The sequence below is a fragment of the Nicotiana tabacum genome, chromosome 11, assembly GCF_000715075.1.
Source record: "Nicotiana tabacum cultivar K326 chromosome 11, ASM71507v2, whole genome shotgun sequence".
Lineage (NCBI taxonomy): Eukaryota > Viridiplantae > Streptophyta > Magnoliopsida > Solanales > Solanaceae > Nicotiana > Nicotiana tabacum.
The window spans coordinates 167,320,523-167,344,018 of NC_134090.1; the positions used below are offsets into that span (position 1 = coordinate 167,320,523).

The window sequence follows — 23,496 nt, forward strand, 5'->3', positions numbered from 1 at the left end:
TCTTCATCATCATCCCACCTAGTATATATCATCAAAAGAAAACCATAACCACCACATTGTAGTAATATAGTACCATTCCATGTATTTGACAGAAAAGGGAAACGTTCCAAACAACATTTTATAATTCTAAAAGTAGGTTTTCTACAACAACCAATTCTAAACTCATCAACCAGTTCCAATCACCAAAGAATTTAGGCTGAATACATACAGAGACACTTAAAGTTGGCACGATTTTTCATTTAGACGCCTAAACTTAAGGGTGTTCCTATTGAGCATTTATGCTGCCCGAAACTTATTCCAATTAAGCACTTCTTGCTAAGTTGGCACATAAAGTGAGTTTTACCCAATATAAGCACGTGAAGAGCCAAAAAAAAAAAAAAAAACTTTCTTTTTTTCCCTCCTCCTTCTCCTCCTCCTTCTTCTTCTTCTTCTTTCTCTCCACCACCATTTCCACCATTGCTTCCTCCACTTTTACCATTGTTGTGCCTCCACCATTGATTTAGTTGAAAAGTCTGAACCAACAATTGTCCCTATTGATTAAAACTGAAATGAGTCCGAGTTCTTCATTTAAAATCAAAACACCATTAATGGGGTTTTTAAAAAACTTAAAGGCTTAAAATGGGTTACTTAATTTGATGAAAGTTGGGGTTGTCTTTGGGTCGTTGTAGGGAATCTTTAGCTGAAGTTATAACAAATTTGGAGGAGTTTCTCTTAAAAATTTGGATTAAAATCATGATTGGAACAAGAACACACATGATGATAGTGAAGAACACCAAGAACACTGATTTCCAGAACAAATGTGTCATTTGTTTTTAAAATGTATTCTTTCTTGGGTGTAAATTAAGTTTTTCTTTTCTTCTTGAGAATGTTATTTTTATTTTGTTTATTAAATAGATTTAACATAGTTTTTCCCTTTTTTTAACTCAAAATGATATATGTCTTTTTTTTATTCGTTATTCGCCACGTCAGCATCGAGTGCATTACACAAACTTTGTAAGTTTGGCTAATTGTCAAAGAAGTACTTAATTGGAATAAGTTTTGGGTAGTATAAGTGCTCAATAGGAACACCCTTAAGTTTAGGTGTCTAAATGAAAATTCATGCCAACTTTAAGTGTCAGAATCCGTATGTATTCAGCCAAGAATGTATCCAAAAAATCACCATGCACTACCAAAAACAACAATAACAAAACCAGGGTAATTCTACAAGTAGGTCTGGAGAGGGTAATGCGTACACACACCTTATTCCTACCTTGTAAAGATAGAGAGGTTGTTTCCAATAAATTATCGGCCCACAACGAACAACAAACAATAGCAACAACAAGGTAATATGGTAACAGAAGCGAATGACATAATATGTAATAATAACAAATTAGGAATAAGAAAATACAGGAATAGTACTATTGGTAAGCTTAGGAGAAACTCACGACTATCTGCCAACAATGCACTACCACCTACAAAAAATTTCCCTTATCTCACTTATCAAACCCTATTCCCCTACAAGCTTTCATACTTTCTGGAAGGTAGAAGTTATTCAATGAAATAGTTAATATAGCGCATGCAAACTGAACATATACCATCGTCATATAAAAATTCCATCGAATTTGAAACTGAGCGACATAAACAATAAGAATTCATATAGTTGATCTTAATTTTCACGGAATTTGAGGTACATTTATCGTTGTCGTTACATTATGGAACAAGCATTAGGGTTGTCATCACTGAACATGGTCACATAAGCAGGGTCCTCAAATGTGGAAATTGTTCCAATGGTTGGGTTCTCAACCCTTCTAACATAACCAGGAGGAGCTTTCTTGTCATAAGCTGCTGCAGCATAGGGCTGAGCCACTAAATTGTAGGGCACATAGGGCCAAATTTCAGACTTCTTCCCTGTTGACTTTGCCTTCTTTAACACTTTATTTGCTTCCACATATCCTGTTACTGTCACCTTTTGCTGTTTTCTGTTTATCTCTACTGATTTAACTCCTGCAAACATTACAGAAATTATTTAATTACTTATTGTAATTTAATTTATTATAGCAAGTTAATTACAGTTAACAATTTTATCCGGCTACAAATTAGGTATTACTTTATCGCATTTCAATTTATGTAACACTCTTTTCTTTTTAGTTTATCCTAAAAAAAATATAACATCTTTTTATATGTAGAAATAATATATATTTTAAGATGACATATAGTCACAGATTTTAGACCGTAGATTTCAATATTTTTTCTCTTTCTTAATCTTCATGACCAATCAAACAAAACAAAATAAAATTTCTCGGGTGGAGGGAGTAATACGTATCATATATTGTATATACAATATAATAATTATGTAAGTTATCTGATTATATAAATAATTTGTGCATGTTGTATAGACCTTAAACTCATGAAGTTAATAAAAACAAAGATCAACTTTTATCAAAGATGCATAGTATAGCAATTTGAACGTGAGAAAATTCAACCCCTATATACATCATATGCGGGTGGGTGGACGCGGGTGTTAATATGGGTTGGTGAACGCGAGTGCAAATGCTATGCGGGACGGTGGACGACGGGTGGACACGAGTGTTGATACGGAGTGGGTGAACGTGGGTGCAAATACTATATGGGGTGGTGCGGGGCGGGGACGGTTTGAAATTTTGCAGGTTAAGATAAAAGCTGCCCCGCATCCGCCTCGCGCTGCACCGGTTGCCATCTATATACATGCCAATGTTGTGAAGAAGATGAGACTCTAATGTAGGAAAATAACAAAAACATCAAATATTATAGCATACTAGCTATATTATTTAAATTCTTACCACTTAATGAAGACAAAGCTTTCTTGACTTTAAGCTCACAGCCATCACAATCCATTCTAACTTTGAGCTCCACAGTCTGAAACTGCTTCTTCTTCTTCTTAGACTTATGACTACTGCTCATCATATCAGAAATATACTCCAAAGTTCCTATAAGTCCCATATTTTCTTTGTTTTTTTAACTTTATTATCAAACAAGCTAAGTAATTAACTAATTATCACAAGTTTAGAACAAGAAAGTGAATACTAGAAACTTTTTTCCTATGCTTAAAACAAAATTTTTAGCAAAGAAAACCCCCAAAGAGAAGGTTTTTCTAAGGCCAAGTAATTAAAATTCCCTCCAATAATGTAATCTTTACTTGCCTTAGAACAAAAAAAGAGAAAGAAAATGGTTTCTAAGGTTACTCTCCTAAATTTGATATTTTTCTTTACACAGGTCTACTTATAGGCCTTTTCTTCTGAACACATGGGAGGAAAAAGAAAGTCCCCCCCGCCCCCCCAACCACACACACACACCAACAACTAAACATGAGCTTTATATTATAAGGAGCTCAATTGCTCATGCAAGCATGGATTTATATTTTATTTGTTTAAACTAAATATATGCACTAGTAGTATCTTACTTTTGATTTAAAGAAGAGAAAACGCGGTCTGTATCATAAAGGAATAATGAGATACAATATTATAGTAATATTTTGTAACCCACAATTTCACTTTATAAGAGTATTATTATTTAGAGAATTTTAAAAATAATGGTTGATATTAAATTTTTTCATGAAATGTTGAAATTTTTTTAGTTGTGAAGTTGTAATTATAGGACTTCGTATCTATCTTCTTATTATGTAAATTCCATAAATAATATTATGAAGAGAAGGAAACAACCCGGTTCACCAATTAAAGCCCCTAAATGATGGTTCAGTGATAAAGAATGTAGGAGTACAGAGACAACCAAGAGATTTGCCTAGAAGTAATTATCCTTGAAAGAGTACATATTAGCTCTTCTGATTTTGAGTGAAAAGAAGATTTGGCTCTCATACTCTAATCCTCTTTATTCTTTTGTTGAAACGAAGTGAATAATATTTTTCACCTATTTTAATAATATTTGAAATAATAATATTTAAATTTTATATCTAGTCAAATTATTCCTGTATAAATTAAAATGGACGGAGTACGAACTAGTTAACAGGGAAGAAAAAAAAAAAGAAGCAACGGCGCTAAAAAAAAAAAAGAACGAAAAGCAAAATTAAATTTGACTCGGTAAAAAGAAAAGGAAAAGGACAAATGCACATGAAAATTCAAAATAAACCTGATGAAAGGTTGCAACAAAATGTGGGCCAAACTCTATGATTAGAGAGGCAAACCACCAATAATAGAAAGAGTAGCTTCCACGTTTCGAGGTTGAACTTAGACACGTGTCACATACCACTTTCATCAAAACAGCTGGGGTTGCATCACCTTCAGATTTCTATTTTTCCCTAAATTTATTTTTGAATGTTACAGTTAAGTGATGTTATAGAGAATATATATTATAACATAATATAAAAATTGGTTTCGAAAAAATTAGGTTTTTATAGTAAAGTGTTGTTATATAGGATATCGTTATAGAAAGTTCTGACTGTATATGGATGCTGTTATAGAGAGGTCTGACTGTACATATTAAAAAAAAATACCAAGCACAGTGTAATTTTCCGGCGAAGGGGTGTCGGTTGACACCCCTTTGGTGCATGTGGCTCCGCCACTGGCAGTAAATGCAAACATTAATAATTGCTTCCACGACTCGAACCTATGACTTATTGATCACATAAAAATAATTTTACTATTGCTTCAAGGTCCCCTATCACTAATGGAGGGGTGCATAATTGGGGCTCCCCCTCTCTTTCTATTCCATTCTCAAAAGCTTCTCCTTTTCAATATGAATATAAATTTGTACATATTATTTGACAGCTTGGAATATTTTTACACAATTATTAGTGTACGTTTAGATTACATGAATTTAAATATAAATTAATTTATTTTGCATTTTGTTAAATTTTTGAATTCGAGATTAATAATTCTAAAATTAATTTATACTATAATTGTGGTATGATATTATCCCATATTGAGGGCGGAATAATAATTTCTGAATTACAATAAAATACTATAATAACAAAGCCCCTTTTTATTAGTAAGGTATAGGTTGGTTGGGGAAAACTCCAAAACTAGGGTTCCAAATACCTTATATTATAGAAAAGTTTGAGAAAGGGGCACCCCTACTATACCCCTAAACTACAAGCTAGCGCGCAACGGCTGAAAAGCCGTTGTTGCTTGCTGCTTGCAGGCTCGAAAATCTCTCTTTCACCTCTCTTCCCTGTCTCAATTCTGATTGATTAACTTCTTCCTTTGCGCTGGCGACTCCATACTTCAGTCCCGGAACCACAGCCATTCAACGGGATTCGAAATGCCAAGGCTCGAAGATCTCTGGGACAAGGAACAATTCTTTAAGGCTGTTCGTGCCCCTTTTGACGACCAATGGCATTAATGGACGAAACATTTATCAATAAAAATATATCCGCAAAATAATTCCGTCACTATTTAATCTCCATATTATAAACCCGTCATTATAATTCCGAGATAACTTGTTCCCCTACCAAACGATCCTTTAGGGTCTTGACTAATTCGAATTCATATTGTATAAGATCTATTAAAGAGGACCGTGTTCACTGTCAAAATTTCTCTAACTTAAAGAAATTATACCTCCTTCCCCGATAAATTCTAACTTAATTAATTTCATAATTTACTTTATGTTCTTAATTTTACTGTTTGATGATATATATCAACCATATAGGAAAATGCATTGACTATGATATTTTGAATGAATCTATTAATATAATATGCTATAGATAAACATTATTAAGTGGTATTCAACAGAAAAATAGATGATGGAAAAAAGTTAAAAGAAAATAATATTAAAAATAGTACAATAATTTTTTCTCGAATATTTCCCTCAAACAAGAAACGCCATTTTATTCCACACTTTGGAAATTCATTAACAGAATATATCGTTTTCCCCTTTTTTGGGTTAATACGCTGAAAATAATTTAAGTAATGACAGTTGTTAATTATTTTCCTTTGACGCGTTTGGTATGACCATATGAACTGGAATGAAGCTGGGCATTATTTTATTAATTTATTTTTAGTAAAGTACAGTTAGATCAACAACCTTAATAATTTAAAAATTCTCCTTTCATATTTCCAAAAGAAAGGAGATAATAGTATTTTAGGATTATATGCATGTGATTATAAGATGGAAACTTCGTAATATGGTCTTGATATAAAGCGATCCTGAAATGAGTAAAAGACAAAAATAAAATTTTTGTATTTATATAAAGAGTTTATATTGACAGTGAATATTTTTACACTATTAGGTCATTTAATTAAAAATCAATTATAAGTAACATTTAATAGAATCATTGATTGGTGATCGGCAAAAGATAATAAGTGGAGTAAACGTACACTAATAATTGTGTAAAAATATTCCAAGCTGCCAAGTAATATGTACAAATTTATATTCATAGGGAAAAGGAGAAGCTTTTGAGAATGGAATAGAAAGAGAGGGGGAGCCCCAATTATGCACCCCTCCATTGGAGATAGGGGACCTCGAATCAAGAGTAAAATTATCTTCATGTGATCAATAAGTCACAGGTTTGAGCCGTGGAAGCAATCATTAATATTTGCGTTAAGGTAGGTTTAGTGACGGAGCCACATGCACCAAAGGGTGTCAACCGACACCCTTTGCCAGAAAATTATACTGTGTAGCTTGGTATTTTTTTTTAATATGTACAGTCAGACCTCTCTATAACAGCATCCATATACAGTCAGACCTCTCTATAACATCATCTTATATAACAACACTTTACTATAAAAGCCTAGTTTTTCGGAACCAATTTTTATGTTATGTTATAATATATGTTCTCTATAACAACACTTAACTATAACATCCAAAAATATTATGAACAAACGGGGCTGTTGTATAGAGGTTTGACTGTATAACAATATTTTATTATAAAAGTGAGTTTTTCCGGAACCAATTTTTATGTTATGTTATGTTATAATATATGTTCTCTATAACAGCACTTCGCTATAACATTCAAAAATATTCGGAACAAACTAGGTTAGTGTAGAGAGGTTTGACTGTATCAACCCAAACACACACCTCTTGACTTCTGATGAGTTTATTTCTTTATATTTTGACCTACCTCAATGAAATTCTTGACTCCGCTATTGAGTAGGCTATCTACATTATATCCTACCATTCTTCCCCAAACTTTATATGAATATGAAATACTTTATACATCGAGCTGTTCATTCATTACGCCTCTAATAATTCCTTTTTTCTTGACCAAACAAAAGCCCCATTTTCCTAATGTCTGTGGCTATAGTAAGTCCAAAACTCTCCAAACCCACTCATTGATATGAAATAATAATATCACAAAAGGTTGCTAGATTTGGCCATTTGTTTTTAAGCACTTCTTTGAAGTCCAAGCACATTAAGTAAGACTACGTGTGCGCACAATTTTGGTACAAGAGTTATGGGCAGTACTATGGCTTGGAAATATCAAAGAGAGAGGCGCTTTAGCACTTGTAATATTTAACTGAAGAAATACCATTCCAAGAATGTGGTCTAAAAAAGGGAAAGGGCAGTCAAATACATAAAATATCATATATTTATGCAAGATGCGAGGAAGAACCAGACCCCAAGGGTTGATGTGGACAACATATCCTAACACAAATGTTAGTGGCTATTTTTACGGTCCGAACTCGTAACTTATATATAAATCATACAAAAACAACTTTATCATGCTCTTAGGAGCCGAAAATTTTTATTGCATGGCTGAATAGAGATAGATTCAAACAAAGTTTTAGTATGTGTGCGGCAATGCAATCTTCAGACTAATTTGTTCGAAGCAGAAGAACTTTAGGCCTAATTGTCTAAAATTTGCACTTCGATGAGCTAACATCAGGCTCAATTTTTCTGAAGTTTACATTGTGATGAGCCCCACACCGAAATTTGTAGCATCATCCTAATTTGTCCGAAGTTCGCACTATACAACAGAAAAACTTCACACCCCATTCGTCTGAAGTTTGCACTTCGACAACTTTAAACGCTAATTTTTAAAACTTCAGACGTGTATATGTATTCCGGAGGGGGTAAGTTTGCAAATTTTTATATAATATGGGTATAACTATAATGGTATCCCAAAATCGGGTATACCTACATTTCCCCTTATTTAGTGGATTAAATTTCGTCAATAAAAGTAATTTGATGAAATTCTCTTTTAGCAGACAGACTCAGCCCAATAGATGATTTGCACAAATATGATATATTTTTCACTTCCCAGGAAAACAACCATTTGAATTGCCATCACACAACTTTGACATGAATTATTTTGTAAAAAATTTCTTTGGATTATTTTGTAACTGACATGACATTAGATTTTAGGAAAGTGAGGTAATACCATTCTAAAAATAGGTCTTGGCTGAAAAATACCAACTTGACCAATGGCAATAAATAAATCAACCAACGAACAACCATTGGTGTTGAACACTGAATCATTTTACAATGTATTATGTAGTATATTTAATTTAATTTTACAATTCAGTCTTTTCTTTTATATATTTAATTTACTGAAAGAAGAAGAAGAGGAAAACAATAATGAAGAATCATAAGCAAGTATATATTGACGATGTAGCAGAAGAAGAAGAAGATAAAAAGGAAATTGTACTGCCATATTTGAATAAGACGTGGCCTATCAAGAGGCCTGATTCACCATTGTTAAATTTGAGAGTACCAAAAATTTCGAGTAAAAATCAGAAATAGCCATATTTATAATTTGTAACGGAAAAATAGCCACAATTTTAAAATTATTTGAAATTTAGCCACTTTTTTTATGTAAAGATAAAATCCGAACAAAAATACTCTTAAAAATTCAGAAATATTCTAGGATAAATACTGAAGTTCCAATTTTTTACATATGAGCTTCCAGCATAATTTTATAATGTGTTGGAGTTCCATCATAATATGCTGGAAGTTTATATACTTGAGCTTCATAATCCCGCATATTATGCTGGAACTTTCTGTGTGCTGGAGTTCCAACATAATATGTTGGATGTTTATACGCAGGAGCTCCATAATTCCGCATATTTATGCTGGAACTTTCCGTATTTCAGCAAAGCAGTGGCTATTTTTCAATAACTTCACAAACGCTGGCTATTTTTCGATTACCAATCCGGAAAATGGTGAGCCCATACTATTTTTACCAATTTTGATGCGTAAGAGATTTTTATTGGGAAATTTTCGTTCCTATACCATATAGGAAACTATATTACCAAATATGTTCATAGTTTGCATATTACCCTTCATGCTAATAGTATTTCTACATAATATATATAATGTATTAAATACAGAATCATTGTAGCTGTAGGATTCCTTATTTAGGCGTGCTAAAAAAGGGGAATTTAATATTTTCCAGATCTTCCACAACGCAAATCACGCACAGTAATAACTATCGTCGACTTCGTTACGAAATTTCCGTACTCTGTTTTAGAGATAGACTCTGTTTCAACTTTTTCTCTGATTTCACAAATCAAAATCGACAAAATCTTCTACAATTCTTTTGCAACAAAAGCAATTATGGCTAAAATACCAATTATGCTACAATTGAATGGGAATTGGGATAACTTTGGTCGATTTAGAGAATTCGAGGTCGATGGCATTGTAGTCGATGACGATGCGAGTTACAGTCTATTGATTTCTACAATAGCACATCAATTAATGATTGATACATCCGAAAAAATTATAGAAATCAAATACATTGTCAACGAGCATTGTCCTCCAATGGAAATTAGGAACGATATGAGTGTTCGTGTATACATGGAGACGAAAAAGGAAAACAAAAACTTAGGATCATATCCGCTATGTATAACTGTTCGCGATTTCAATATGGAATTGAGTATCACAAATGAGAACACAGTTGCAGGTGTGTGATGTTATTTTTTCTATGAAATTCTGGTAATTTGTAAATGAACTACAAATTATCTACACACACACACACACACACACACACACACACACACACACACACACACACACATATATATATATATATATATATATATATATATATATATATATATATATATATATATATATATTACATTTATTCTACATTAAAACTACAAAAAATTTGAAAAATTAATATGAAATACTGAATTTCAACCTTTCTACAAATTATCTACAAATTTTCTACAAACTGGTGATAACAATATTTATATTTATTTTCATGCAGGTTCGTCTGGAATACTAAAGTTACTTGATATGCCAATATCTCCCGTTATAGAGGAATATGAAATTATGATAATAACAGATAGTACACCAAGTTCTATTGAAGTAGGACAAGTATACCAAGACAAGGAAACAATTGCAACTGCAATGAAGCACTATTCTGTCATGCACAAGTTCCAATTCAGGGTTAAAAGATCTAGTGCTAGAAGGTATGAACATATGAATAGACAAAGATTATTATTTTTCTAATTTTATAGTTTATTTGTAATTTTTTAGTTCTTCAGTTTTCCTTGTGATAATGTTTAATAGAATTGTAGTTGAATTGTAGTTATGTTGTATTTATAATGTATAATGTGATTCTTTAAGCTACAACAGGTTCTTTTTTAAATCTAAATTTTAACCCATTGTTTAAAATGTATTTATTTTGTAGCTACTGGCTGATATGTGTTAGTGAAAACTGTACATGGCACTTCAAGGCAACTAGTATAAATGATTCTGCAATGTTCAAGGTCAGAAATTTCGACAACCAGCACACATGCTCTTTAATGGACAATACATCCATACAACGCAAACCCACTGCCATGGTAGTTGGTAGCATGGTTATTCCAAAATATTCTGATCCTAAGACAATTTATACCCCAAAAGACATTCAACTTGACATGTTGTCTGAACACGACGTGAATCTAACCTACATGCAAGCCTGGAGAGCAAAGGAAAAAGCTTTACAGTTTTTGAGAGGTTATCCTGTTGACTCCTACAACAAATTGCCTAGTTATTTGTATATTCTAGAGAAGACTTATCTGGGGTCTGTAGTTAGATTGAAGAAGACAGAAGATGACTGCTTCTTGTATGTATTTGTTGTGATTTGTACGTCAATCAGTGGTTGGGAATATTGTAGGCCAGTTGTAGTAGTTGATGGAACCTTTTTAAAGTCATCATACAGGAGAATAATGCTAATAGCCAGTACAATGGATGCAGCAGGTACTAAAGTTTTATTTGTAGAAATATTGTAGCTTGTATTTTTTTGTAGTATTTGTAGATTAATTGTAGATATATTATAAAATAATTATATTTTGTATATATATGTCTTCTTCTGCATTTTTACTGCAGCCAATTAATTGCTTCTTGCCACATAATGTAGGTACTATATTACCACTGGCATATGCTGTTATTGATTCAGAGAATGACGCATTATGGAAGTGATTTTTTGAGCAATTCAAGCTCGCGTATGGTGAAAGACCAAATATGTGTGTTGTTTCGGATCGAAATGAGAGTATCTTGAAGGCAACATCTATTGTTTATCTCGGCATGCCACATTATTCTTGCATGTGGCATATTTGGACAAATATACTGGCAAAGTTCAAGAAGGGACATCTTAAGCTAAGTGAATTATACTTTGTCACGGCGCGGTCATACACACTTGATGAATTTAATGAAAAGATGTCAAAGATTGAGGAGATTGACCCCTGTGTTAAAACATACTTATACGATATTGGATATCATAGATGGTCTCGAGTATATGCTACGGTGAACAGAACTTGGACTATAATATCAAACATTGCAGAGTCGTTGAATGCTGCAACAAAATATGCAAGAGAGCTGCCGATAGTAGAACTATTAGAGTATATGAGGACCCTTCTTGAACGTTGGACGAAAGAAAAATTATTGAAAGCAAAGGGTACATTCACATACCTTGGATACAAATTCAACAAAGAGTTAGATGACAACAGAACATTGTCACACAAGCTTAGAGTAAGATCTGATTATTTATTGAATCAAATTCATAAACAGCACAATGTAGATTTTTTGAAGATATTTCGTAGATATTTCGTATATAGCTTGATTTTAACCATATATGAATTGTTTTTTTGTTTGTAATGTACTCGTAGGTGAGTGCTTCAACAGACTACATCCATACAGTAATAGATGGTGTGAGGCGCTATATTGTTTGTCTTGAAAACAAGAAATGTGGTTGTGGGCAATTCTAGCTTGATGAACTACCTTGTCCACATGCTATGGCTGCTTTAAGACAAAGGTATGAGTCTTTTGAAGAATATTGTTCTCCTTTTTACACAAGGGAGAACCTCTTGCATACGTATGAAATACCAGTAAATCCGCTGCCAGATAAGAGCAAATGGAATATGCCATAACATATAACTGAAGAAGTAGTAAATCCACCTCAAGGAGGGAAAAGGCAGCCATGAAGACCTCAAAAAGAAAGATACAAAACATATGATGAAATAAATTCAAAGAAGTACAAGGTTTCATGAGGCAACTGCGGAGGAGAAGGGAACAACAAAAGATCTTGCAAGAATGCACCCAGAATGAAAATAAAATTTTATGTAGTTAACAGAATGTCACGACCCTAACCCCGAACTCGGTCGTGATGGCGCCTTTCGTGAAGACAAGGACAGCCAGACCAAAACGGAACACCTCTTTTAAACAGTTAAATACCATAAATAGTTCTAAAACATGATATAATAACCATAATTTACAAAAATAATGATAACAATAGTAGAAACCATCCCGACATAGTCCAAACCGGGGTGTCACAAGTCATGAGCAACTAATAAATTCGGATACCAGTCTACTAGATATGAAATCCGATACAGAAGTTCAAGAACATGATAATAGTAAGATAAGGGAGGCACGGGGGCTGCGGACACCAACAGCTACCTCATGGTCTTCGGAAACACTGCCTGGACTGGGAAGATCAGCACTCAGGAGTGGACTCTGCGATGCTTGAATCTGCACACACGGTGCAGGGAGTAATGTGAGTACTCTGACCCAGTGAGTAATAAATAGAAATAATGGCTGAAAGCAAGAAAACACGTAAATGCACAAAGCAATTCTATATCAAGCAGTAAAATCACTTAAAGTAGTAAATCCATGAAGAAGTCAAATGAAATTCCGTTTAACCAAATAAAACAGGTAATTTAGCAGGTAAATAACAAGTAGAAATCCGCCCCTCGGGCATAGTAACAATCACTCAGAACAGTATCAGCCCCTCGGGTTCACTCTCAGTACAATATCAGCCCCTCAGGCTCAATCTCAGATCATGATGGGTACCCGCGCTCACTGTGGGTGTGCAGACTCCGGAGGGTCCCCTTACGGCCTAAGCGCTATATCAAGCCACCTCGTGGCATCATCTCTCGGCATTCGGCCTCACATCACTTGGCACTCGGCCTCACATCACTCAAGCCACCTCGTGGCATATAAAGTATCTTAGGCCCTCGGCCTCATATCACTGGGCATATACTCACATATGGTCCTCGGCCTCACTCAAGCTAAAAATCATCACAAGCCCCTCGGGCATTAGTAACACAGTAGTTCTCAGCCCAAAACATCATTTAGAAATATCATTTAAGTTTCAAATCTGAGTAAAAACGGCTGAGTTCGTAAAATAGTAGATACCAACAGGACTAAGTTCAAATAATAAGTCAAAACAGTGAGGAAAACAATGATAAAAATCCCCCGAGGATTCAAATAATTGGCACGAAGCCCAAATATGGCAATCAACCAAAACATTATGATAACAAACAAGTTTCAGTCAAATGCGCGGTAAAATCATCAATCGGGACGGACCAAGTCACAATCCCCAATAGTAACGACCCCACGCTCATCATCAAGAGTGTTTCTCACCTCAATATAGCACTACGATGTGCAATCTAGGGTTTCAAACCCTCAGGACATTATTTACAATCATTACTCACCTCGAACCGACTACAACTCTAGCTCGCGATGCCTTTGCCCCTCGTATCGGCCTCCACGCGCGTCGAATCTATCCAAAATCAAAACGAATACATCACAACATGCTAAGGGAACAAAACCCAAGCGAAAATAATCGAAAAATATCGAAAATCCCGAAATTAGCAAAAACCCGAGCCCCGGGCCCACTTCTCGTAACTCAGAAATTTTTACATCTTTAGATTCCTCATCTCCCCACGAGTTCATACATATCAAAATCACAAGAATCGGAGTTCAATTGACCCCTCAAATCCTCAATTTAAGCTTTCTTAAACTCAAGCCCTAAACCTCCATTTTTAGTCCTTTAATCTCTTAAATTTCAGTCCCAATCCATCAAATATTACCATAGAAGTGTGTTTTAGGTCCAAAATCTTTACCTTACCCAAGTTCTCTTGAAATCTCTCTTCAAAATCGCCCAAAAGCCCTCAATCCGAAGTTAAAATGGTTAAACCCTTCAGAAATCGCGAAGGAGGAACATATATACATTTTGCCCAGGGGTTTTCGCATCTGCGACCCCTCCACCGCATTTGCGGTCTAACCAACCGCTTCTGCGGTTTCTCATTAAAATCCAAAAGTTGCTTCTGCGACAGCACTTCTGTATCTGCGGCTTCACAAATGCGGCCCCATTGACCGCTTCTGCGGAAACTACTCGCTAGGCCAACTTTCGTATATGCGGACTCCTCGCTCGCACGTGCGGCACCGCACCTGCGGTTCCCAAGCCGCAGGTGCGAAAACACCAGAAGCAGAAATTTCTGAATTCTCTTAAGTCCAAGAATCTTCCCGTTAACCATCCGAAATTACCTTATTCAAACTTGTTCCAATCATCAAAACACCTCAAACAACATTAAATTGCCCAAACTCATCGAATTCAAGCCCACGTTTCCTAAAATCTTCCGAAATACGCTTTTGATCAAAAACCCAACCAAACCACGTCCGAATGACCTGAAATTTTGCACACACATCCCAAATGACATAACGAAGCTACATCAACTCTCGGAATTCCATTCCGACCCTGGGATCAAAATCTCATCTATCAACCGGAAATCGTCAAAATACTAACTTCGCCAATTCAAGCCTAATTCTACACCGGACCTCCAAAACCAATTTCGATCGCACTCCTAAGTCATAAATCAGCTCTCAAAGCTAACCGAACCATCGGAACTCACATCCGAGTGCTCTAACATATAAGTCAACATCCGGTTGACTTTTCCAACTTAAGCCTTCTCAAAAGAGACTAATTGTCCCATTTATTACCAAATCTACTTCGAATGCAAACCAACCAACTCGATCACATAAAACACGGATAACGAAGCATAAAGAGGTAAAAATGGGGAAAATAGAGCAAAAACTCATGAGACGACTGGTCGGGTCGTCACATCCTCCCCAACTTAAAAAAACGTTCGTCCTCGAATAAGTCAAGAAACATACCTGAAGTCTCGAATAGTTGAGGGGAGATGCGGAGGTCTCCTAGGTAGCCTCCTCCATGGGCCGACCTCTCCACTGCACTTTCACTGAAGCTATATCCTTTGACCTCAACTTCCGAACCTGACGACCCAAAATAGCTACTGGCTATACATCATAAGTCAGATCATCATCCAACTGAACCGTGCTGAAGTCCAAAGTATGAGAGGGATCCCCAATATACTTTCGGAGCATAGAAACATGAAATACCGAATGCACCATCGATAAGCTGGGTGGCAAGGCAAGCTCATAAGCCACCTCCCCAATCCTCCGAAGCACCTCAAAAGGCCCAATGAACCGAGGACTCAATTTCCCTTTCTTCCCAAATCTCATAACATCCTTCATGGGTAAAACCTTCAGCAGAATCTTCTCGCCAACCATGTAGGACACATCTCGAACCTTCCGGTCCGCATAACTCTTCTGTCGCGACTGCGCTGTACGAAGCCTCTCTTGAATCACCTTCACCTTCTCTAAGGCATCCTGAACCAATTCTGTACCCAATAGCCTAGCCTCGCCGGGCTCAAACCAACCAACTGCAGATCTACACCGCCTCCCATACAATGCCTCATATGGAGCTATCTGAATACTCGACTGGTAGCTGTTGTTGTAAGCAAACTCTACAAGCGGTAGAAATTCATCCCATGAACCTCTGAAATCAGTAACACAAGCACGCAACATGTCCTCCAATATCTGAATAGTACGCTCGGACTGCCCGTCCGTCTGAGGATGAAAAGCTGTGCTCAACTCCACCTGAGTACCCAACTCCCGCTGAACAGACTTCCAAAACTGGGAAGTAAACTGAGTACCCCGATCTGAAATAATAGAAACTGGTATACCATGTAGCCGAACAATCTCTCGAATGTATAACTCTGCTAACCGCTCGGAAGAATAGGTATTACACACAGGAATGAAGTGCGCGGACTTGGTCAGCCGATCCACAATCACCAAATAGCATCGAACTTCTTCAAAGTCCGTGGAAGTCCAACAACAAAGTCCATAGTGATCCTCTCCCACTTCCACTCAGGAATAACCATCTGCTGAAGCAAACCACCCGGTCTCTGATGCTCATATTTCACCTGTTGACAATTGAGACACCGAGCTACAAATCCCATAATATCTTTCTTCATTCTTCTCCACCAATAGTGCTGCCTCAAATCCTGATACATCTTCGCGGCGCTCGGATGAATGGAATACCACGAGCTATGGGCCTCCTCCAGAATCAACTCCCAAAGCCCATCCACATTGGGCACGCAAATCCGGCCCTGCATCCTCAATACCCCATCATCACCAATGGTCACATCTCTAGCATCATCATGCTGCACTCTGTCCTTAAGGACAAGCAAATGCGGATCATCATACTGGTGCTCTCTGATGCGATCATATAAGGAATACCGAGAAACCACACACACCAACACCCGACTGGGCTCCGAAATTTCCAACCTTACAAACCGATTGGCCAAGGCCTGAACATCAACTGCTAGGGGTCTCTCCCCAACTGGAATATATGCCAAACTCTCCATACTCTCTGCCTTTCGGTTCAAAGCATCGGCCACCACATTGGCCTTTCCCGGATGGTACAATATAGTGATATCATAATCCTTGAGCAACTCCAACCATCTCCGCTGCCTCAAATTAAGATCCTTTTGCTTGAACAAATGCTGAAGACTGCGATGATCGGTGAATACCTCACAAGATACGCCATACAAATAATGCCTCCAAATCATCAATGCATGAACTATGGCGGCCAACTCCAAATCATGAACATGGTAGTTCTTCTCATGGGGTTTCAACTGACGAGAAGCATAAGCAATAACTCTACCCTCCTGCATCAATACACAACCAATCCCAACTCTCGAAGCATCACAATACACGGTGTATGAACCTGAAGCTGATGGCAAAACCAATACTGGAGTTGTGGTCAAAGCTGTCTTAAGCTTCTGAAAGCTCTCCTCACACTCGTCTGACCATACAAATGAAACACCCTTCTTAGTCAACTTGGTCAAAGGTGACACGATATATGAGAATCCCTAAACAAATCAGCGATAATAGCCTGCCAAACCAAGGAAGTTGCGAATCTCTGTGGCTGAGGACGGTCTAGGCCAACTCCGAACCGCCTCTATCTTCTTCTGATCAACCTGGATACCCTCGCTGGAGACCACGTGCCCCAAGAAAGCCACTGAACTGAGCCAAAACTCACACTTGGAGAATTTTGCATAAAGCTTATCCTCCCTCAATCTCTGCAACACAACTCTCAAATGTTCCGCGTGCTCCTCCTGGGAATACTATAACGAACAAATCAAGATAAGGTCGGAACATGCTATTCATCAAATGCATGAACGTTGCTGGGGCATTAGTTATCCCGAAAGACATCACAAAGAACTCATAATGAACATATCTAGTCCTGAAAGCAATCTTAAGAATATTTGAATCCCTGATCTTCAACTGGTGATAGCCCGAACGGAGAACAATCTTGGAGAACACTCTCGCTCCCTGAAGCTGGTCAAATAAATCATCAATGCGAGGCAACATATACTTGTTCTTAATTGTTACCTTGTTCAATTGTTTATAATCAATGCACATTCTCATGGTGCCATCCTTTTTCTTTACAAATAGAATAGGCGCACTCCAAGGTGACACACTAGGCCGAATGAACCCCTTATCTAGGAGTTCCTGAAGCTGTTCTTTCAATTCCTTCAACTCCTCTGGTGCCATACGATACGTCGGAATAGAAATGGGCTGAGTGCCCAGCAGCAGGTCAATACCAAAATCAATATCCCTGTCCGGTGGCATTCCCGGCAGGTCTGCAGGAAATACATCGGGAAAACCCCTCACAACTGGGACAAAATCAATACTGGGAGTCTCAGCTCCAACATCCCTCACAAATGCTAGATATGAAAGGCAACCCTTCCCAACCATACACTGGCCTTCAAGAAAGAGATCACTCTACTAGGGACATAATCAGTCACACCACGCCACTCGATCTGCGGTACACCCAACATAGCCAAAATGACTGTCTTAGCATGACAGTCTAGAATAGCATGACACGCAGATAACCAATCCATGCCCAAAATGACATCAAAATCCACTATGCTCAATAAAAATAGATCCACTCGGGTCTCCAGACCCCCAATAGTCACCACACATGATCGGTACACATGGTTTACAACAACAATATCACCCACTAGGGTAGATACATGAACAGGTAAAGCAAGAAACGCAGGGGACGTACCCAAATAACGAGCAAAGTATGATGACACATAAGAAAAGATGGAACCGGGATCAAATAATACAGAGGCATCTCTGTGGTAGACTGAGACAATACCTGTAATGACAGCATCTGAAGCAATAGCATCAGGTCTAGCTGGAAGTGCATAGAAACGAGCCTGACCGCCCCCTGATCGACCTCCCCGTCTAGGGCGACCCCTGGCTGCCTGACCTCCACCCCTAGCTGGCTGGGCAGGTGGTGAAGTAACTAGAGCAGAAGTCGAGGGCTGACCCCTCTGCTGGGACAAACTAGCAATACGACGAGGACACTTCCTCCACACATACCCAAACTCTCCACACTCAAAACAACTCTCAGGTGCTGGAGAAGGGGACTAAAGGGAGCCCCTCACACCGGAGTAACTAGCTGATGCACTCGGCATAGAAGCACCCTGAGCTGACGGAGCACGGGATGAACTCGGAGCTGGAAAGGTACTAAGTGATGACTGGCCTTGCTGGGTACCGTGATAACCATGACCCGAAGATGCCCCACGATAACCTAGGCGAGCTAGCTGAGCAGACCTGAATGAACGGCCTCTACCATGCTAAAACTGGCCCCTTAAAGGAGCACCACTATAACTGCCCGATCCTCAAGGCCTCTTGGCCTCCCTCACCTCTCGATCCTGATGGAAAACCGTCTCAATCTCGCAAACGATATCAACCACCTCCTCGAACGTAGCACCCAACACTCTCTCTCTGGTCATAAGAATATGGAGATGATAGTTAAGGCCATCAACAAATCTTTTGATCCTCTCACGATCTGTCGTAACCATCCAAACGACATGACGAGCCAACTCAGAAAACCTCGACTCATATTGTGACACAGTCATATCCCCCTATCGCAACCACTCAAACTGTCTATGCAGCTCCTCTCTGCGAGACTGCGGTATATACTTCTCTAAGAAGAGAGTGGAGAACTCCTGCCAAGTGAGGGGCGCTGCTCCCACAGGCCTACGCCTCTCATATGCCTCCCACTAAGTGAAGGCAGCCCTAGAAAACTGAAAGGTGGTAAATGCCACACCACTGGACTCAAGAATCCCTGTTGTATGGAGCATCCGCTGGCACTTATCTAGAAAACCCTGGGCATCCCCGCCATCTGCTCCGCTGAATGTCGGAGGCTAGAGTCTACCAAATCTCTCAAGACGACGCTGCTCATCATCCGGCATAACTGGCACAACAAACTCCTGAGCTGGTGCAACCGGCTAGGCTGGAGGTGCCCCCGGCGTCTGAAGTCCCTATACTACCTGCTCAGGTGTGCGAGCAGCGGGGGTCTGATTTCCTCCCCTGGCCTGTGAAGTAGCTGCTGCTGTAGTGGCTGAAACTGCCTGAGCCAGGCCAGTGCAAACGGATAAGATCGGTGCCAAGGCCTCCTAAAGACCCTAAATCACGATGCGCATAGCTGGTGCTTGAACTGGTGCTGCTGGAGCATCCATAGCTGGAGCCTGATCCGGATCTAGGGCAGCTTGTGGTTCAACAAGTGCTACCCTCGCTGCTCTGCCTCTGCCATGACCACGACCGTGTCCACGACCTATGGTGGTCTCAGTTGATGGAACTGGTGGTCGTCCACCTCGTCCGGTAGCTCGCGTCCTCACCATCTGTGAGAGAATGGAATAACAGAAGTTTAGTACTCAGGCTAACATGTTCGCACGACAAGAATTTCAAGAATACGAAGTTTTTCCTAATGGTTTTTCAGCCTCTCGAGTATAAATACAGACGTCTCCGCACCGATCCGCGAGACTCTACTAAACATGCTCATGACTCGTGAGACCTATGTAACCTAGGCTCTGATACCAACTTGTCACGACCCTAACCCCGAACCTGGTTGTGATGGCGCCTCTCGTGAAGACAAGGCCAGCCAGACCAAAACAGAACACCTCTTTTAAAAATTTAAATAGTATAAATAGTTCTAAAACATGATATAATAACCATAATTTGCGGAAATAACTATAACAACAGTAGAAACCATCCCGACACAGCCCAAATTGGGGTGTCACAAGTCATGAGCAACTAATAAATCCGGATACCAGTCTACTAGATACAAAATCCGATACAGAAGTTCAAGAACATGAAAATAGTAAGATAAAGGAGGCACGGGGGCTGCGGACGCCAACAGCTACCTCGTGGTCTCCAAAAACACTGCCTGGACCAGGAAGATCAGCACTCAGGAGCGGACTCTGCGATGCCTGAATCTGCACACACGGTGCAGGGAATAATATGAGTACTCCGACCCAGTGATTAATAAATATAAATAATAGCTGAAAGCATGAAAACACGTAAAGATACAAAGCAATTCTATATCAAGCAGTAAAATCACTTAAAGTAGTAAATCCATGAAGAAGTCAAAACTCCATTAAACCAAATAAAATAGGTAATTTAGCAGGTAAATAACAAGTAGAAATCCTCCCCTCGAGCACAGTAATAATCACTTAGAACAGTATCAGCCTCTCGGGCTCACTCTCAGTACAATATCAGCCCCTCGGGCTCACTCTCAGTACAATATCAGCCCCTCGGGCTCACTCTCAGATCATAATAGGTACCCGCGCTCACTGTGGGTGTGCAGATTCTGGAGGGGCCCCTTACGTCCCAAGCGCTATATCAAGCGACCTCGTGGCATCATCTCTCGGCACTCGGCCTCACATCACTCAAGCCATCTCGTGGCATATAAAGTATCTCAGGCCCTCGGCCTCATATCACTCAGCATATCCTCACATATGGCCCTCGGCCTCACTCAGGCCGAAAATCATCACAAGCCCCTCGGGCGTTAGTAACACAGTAGTTCTCAGCCCAAAACATCATTTAGAAATATCATTTAAATTTCAAATCTGAGTAAAAGTGGCTGAGTTCGTAAAATAGTATATACCAACAGGACTGAGTTCAAATAATGAGTCAAAACAGTGAGGAAAAAAGTGATAAAAATCCCCGGAGGGTTCAAATAGTTGGCACGAAGCCCAAATATGGCAATCAGACAAACCATTATGAAAACAAACAAGTTTCAGTCAAATGCGCGGTAAAATCATCAATCAGGATGGACCAAGTCACAATCCCCAATAGTAACGACCCCACGCTCATCATCAAGCGTGTCTCACCTCAATATAGCACTACGATGTGCAATCCTGGGTTTCAAACCCTCAGGATATCATTTATAATCATTACTCACCTCGAACCGGCTACAACTCTAGCTCGCGACGCCTTTGCCCCTCGTATCGGCCTCCACGCACGTCGAATCTATCCAAAATCAGAACGAATACATTACAATATGCTAAGGGAACAAAACCCAAGCGAAAACAATCGAAAAATATCGAAAATCTTGAAATTAGCAAAAACCCGAGCCCCGGTCCCACTTCTCAAAACTCAGAAATTTTTACATCTTAGATTCCTCATCTCTCCACGAGTTCATACATATCAAAATCACAAGAATCGGAGTTCAATTATCCCCTCAAATCCTCAATTTAAGCTCTCTTAAACTCAAGCCCTAAACCTCCATGTTTAGTCCTTTAATCTCTTAAATTTCATTCCCAATCCATGAAATATTACCATAGAAGTGTGTTTTAGGTCCAAAATCCTTACCTTACCCAAGTTCTCTTGAAATCTCTCTTCAAAATCGCCCAAAAGCCCTCAATCCGAAGTTAAAATCGTTAAACCCTTCAGAAATCACGAAGGAGGAACATATATACATTCTGCCCAGGGGTTTTCGCATCTGCGGTACCGCTTTTGCGGTCTAACCAACTGCTTTTGCGGTTTCTCATTAAAATCCAAAAGTCGCTTCTGCGACAGCACTTCCCGCAGATGCGGGCCGCCTTCCGCATATGCGGACTCCTCGTTCGCACGTGCGTCACCGCACCTGCGGTTCCTAATCCGCAAGTGCGAAAACACCAGAAGCAGAAATTTCTGAATTCTCTTAAGTCCAAAAATCTTCCCGTTAACCATCCGAAATCACCCCGAGGCCCCCGGGACTTCAACAAAAAGTACAAACATGACCTAATACCTTATTTAATCTTTTTCCAATCATCAAAACACCTCAAACAACATCAAATTGCCCAAACTCATCGAATTCAAGCCTAAGTTTCCTATTCCGAAACACGTTTTTGTATCAAAAACCCAACCAAACCATGTTTGAATGACCTGAAATTTTACACACACATCCCAAATGACATAACGAAGCTATAGCAACTCTCGGAATTCCATTCCGAACCTCGGATCAAAATCTCACCTATCAACCGAAATCGCCAAAATACTAACTTCGCCAATTCAAGCCTAATTCTACACCGGACCTCCAAAACCAATTCCGATCGCATTCCTAAGTCATAAATCACCTCCTGAAGCTAACCGAACCATCGGAACTCACATCCGAGCGCTCTAACACATAAGTCAACATCCGATTGACTTTTCTAACTTAAACCTTCTTAAAAGAGACTAAGTGTCCCATTTATTACCAGATCCACTCCGAACGCAAACCAACCAACTCGATCACGTAAAACACGGATAACGAAGCATAAAGAGGCAGAAATGGAAAAAACGGAGTAGAAATTCATGAGACGACTGGCCGGGCCATCACACAGAATATTTCATAAAATTTGTTAGTTAGTTCTGGATAACAGATTTTGATGTGTAATTGTTGATTTTTTTTAAGATCATAATGTAGTTAGTTAGGATGTTTCTATACTGAGATAATACTTTCATAGATTGATTTGATTATGAATGTTTCTATATATATATAATCTTTAACGTTTTTACTATATTTGGAATCCTTTACATAGTTGTTAATGTGTTTTTGCAGTTTATCTACAATAAAACTACAAAAAAAAAATACATTATCTGGAATTTACAGAGTATATACATTATAAATCTGTAGGAAAGTAGTTAAAAACTTAAAATATTGTAGATGAAGTATTGTTTACATTGAAAAAATGA

General features: G+C 38.5%; 3 protein-coding genes across 3 annotated transcripts; 2 read left to right on the forward strand and 1 right to left on the reverse strand.

The window, feature by feature from the left end:
- Positions 1–1,582: 1,582 nt before the first annotated feature.
- LOC107771238 (heavy metal-associated isoprenylated plant protein 23-like) lies at positions 1,583–3,284 on the reverse strand. The gene is made up of 2 exons (XM_016590582.2): positions 2,799–3,284; positions 1,583–1,983 (listed from the first exon to the last, which is right to left on the reverse strand). The coding sequence occupies exons 1-2, from the start codon at positions 2,956–2,958 to the stop codon at positions 1,685–1,687; spliced, it is 459 nt and encodes a 152-aa protein (XP_016446068.1). The 5' UTR covers positions 2,959–3,284; the 3' UTR covers positions 1,583–1,684.
- A 6,181-nt stretch (positions 3,285–9,465) lies between these two features.
- Positions 9,466–11,319, forward strand: LOC107816716 (uncharacterized). Its single transcript, XM_075224543.1, has 4 exons — positions 9,466–9,811; positions 10,121–10,325; positions 10,547–11,097; positions 11,258–11,319. Exons 1-4 carry the CDS (start codon positions 9,466–9,468, stop codon positions 11,317–11,319), a joined length of 1,164 nt encoding a protein of 387 aa, XP_075080644.1.
- A 42-nt stretch (positions 11,320–11,361) lies between these two features.
- LOC107816717 (uncharacterized) lies at positions 11,362–12,104 on the forward strand. Its single transcript, XM_016642463.2, has 2 exons — positions 11,362–11,868; positions 12,006–12,104. Exons 1-2 carry the CDS (start codon positions 11,362–11,364, stop codon positions 12,102–12,104), a joined length of 606 nt encoding a protein of 201 aa, XP_016497949.2.
- Positions 12,105–23,496: the final 11,392 nt, after the last annotated feature.

What these genes read in the sequence shown, in the direction of transcription:
- LOC107816716 (XM_075224543.1), top strand. Translation starts at nt 9,466, where the DNA reads ATGGCTAAAATACCAATTATGCTACAATTGAATGGGAATTGGGATAAC. An exon ending in AAATGAGAACACAGTTGCAG is followed by an intron (nt 9,812 to 10,120) that starts GTGTGTGATGTT and finishes ATTTTCATGCAG; the next exon opens with GTTCGTCTGGAATACTAAAG. An exon ending in CAGTACAATGGATGCAGCAG is followed by an intron (nt 11,098 to 11,257) that starts GTACTAAAGTTT and finishes CACATAATGTAG; the next exon opens with GTACTATATTACCACTGGCA.
- LOC107771238 (XM_016590582.2), bottom strand. Translation starts at nt 2,958, where the DNA reads ATGGGACTTATAGGAACTTTGGAGTATATTTCTGATATGATGAGCAGT. An exon ending in AGCTTTGTCTTCATTAAGTG is followed by an intron (nt 1,984 to 2,798) that starts GTAAGAATTTAA and finishes TAATGTTTGCAG; the next exon opens with GAGTTAAATCAGTAGAGATA.
- LOC107816717 (XM_016642463.2), top strand. Translation starts at nt 11,362, where the DNA reads ATGTGTGTTGTTTCGGATCGAAATGAGAGTATCTTGAAGGCAACATCT. An exon ending in CATTGTCACACAAGCTTAGA is followed by an intron (nt 11,869 to 12,005) that starts GTAAGATCTGAT and finishes ATGTACTCGTAG; the next exon opens with GTGAGTGCTTCAACAGACTA.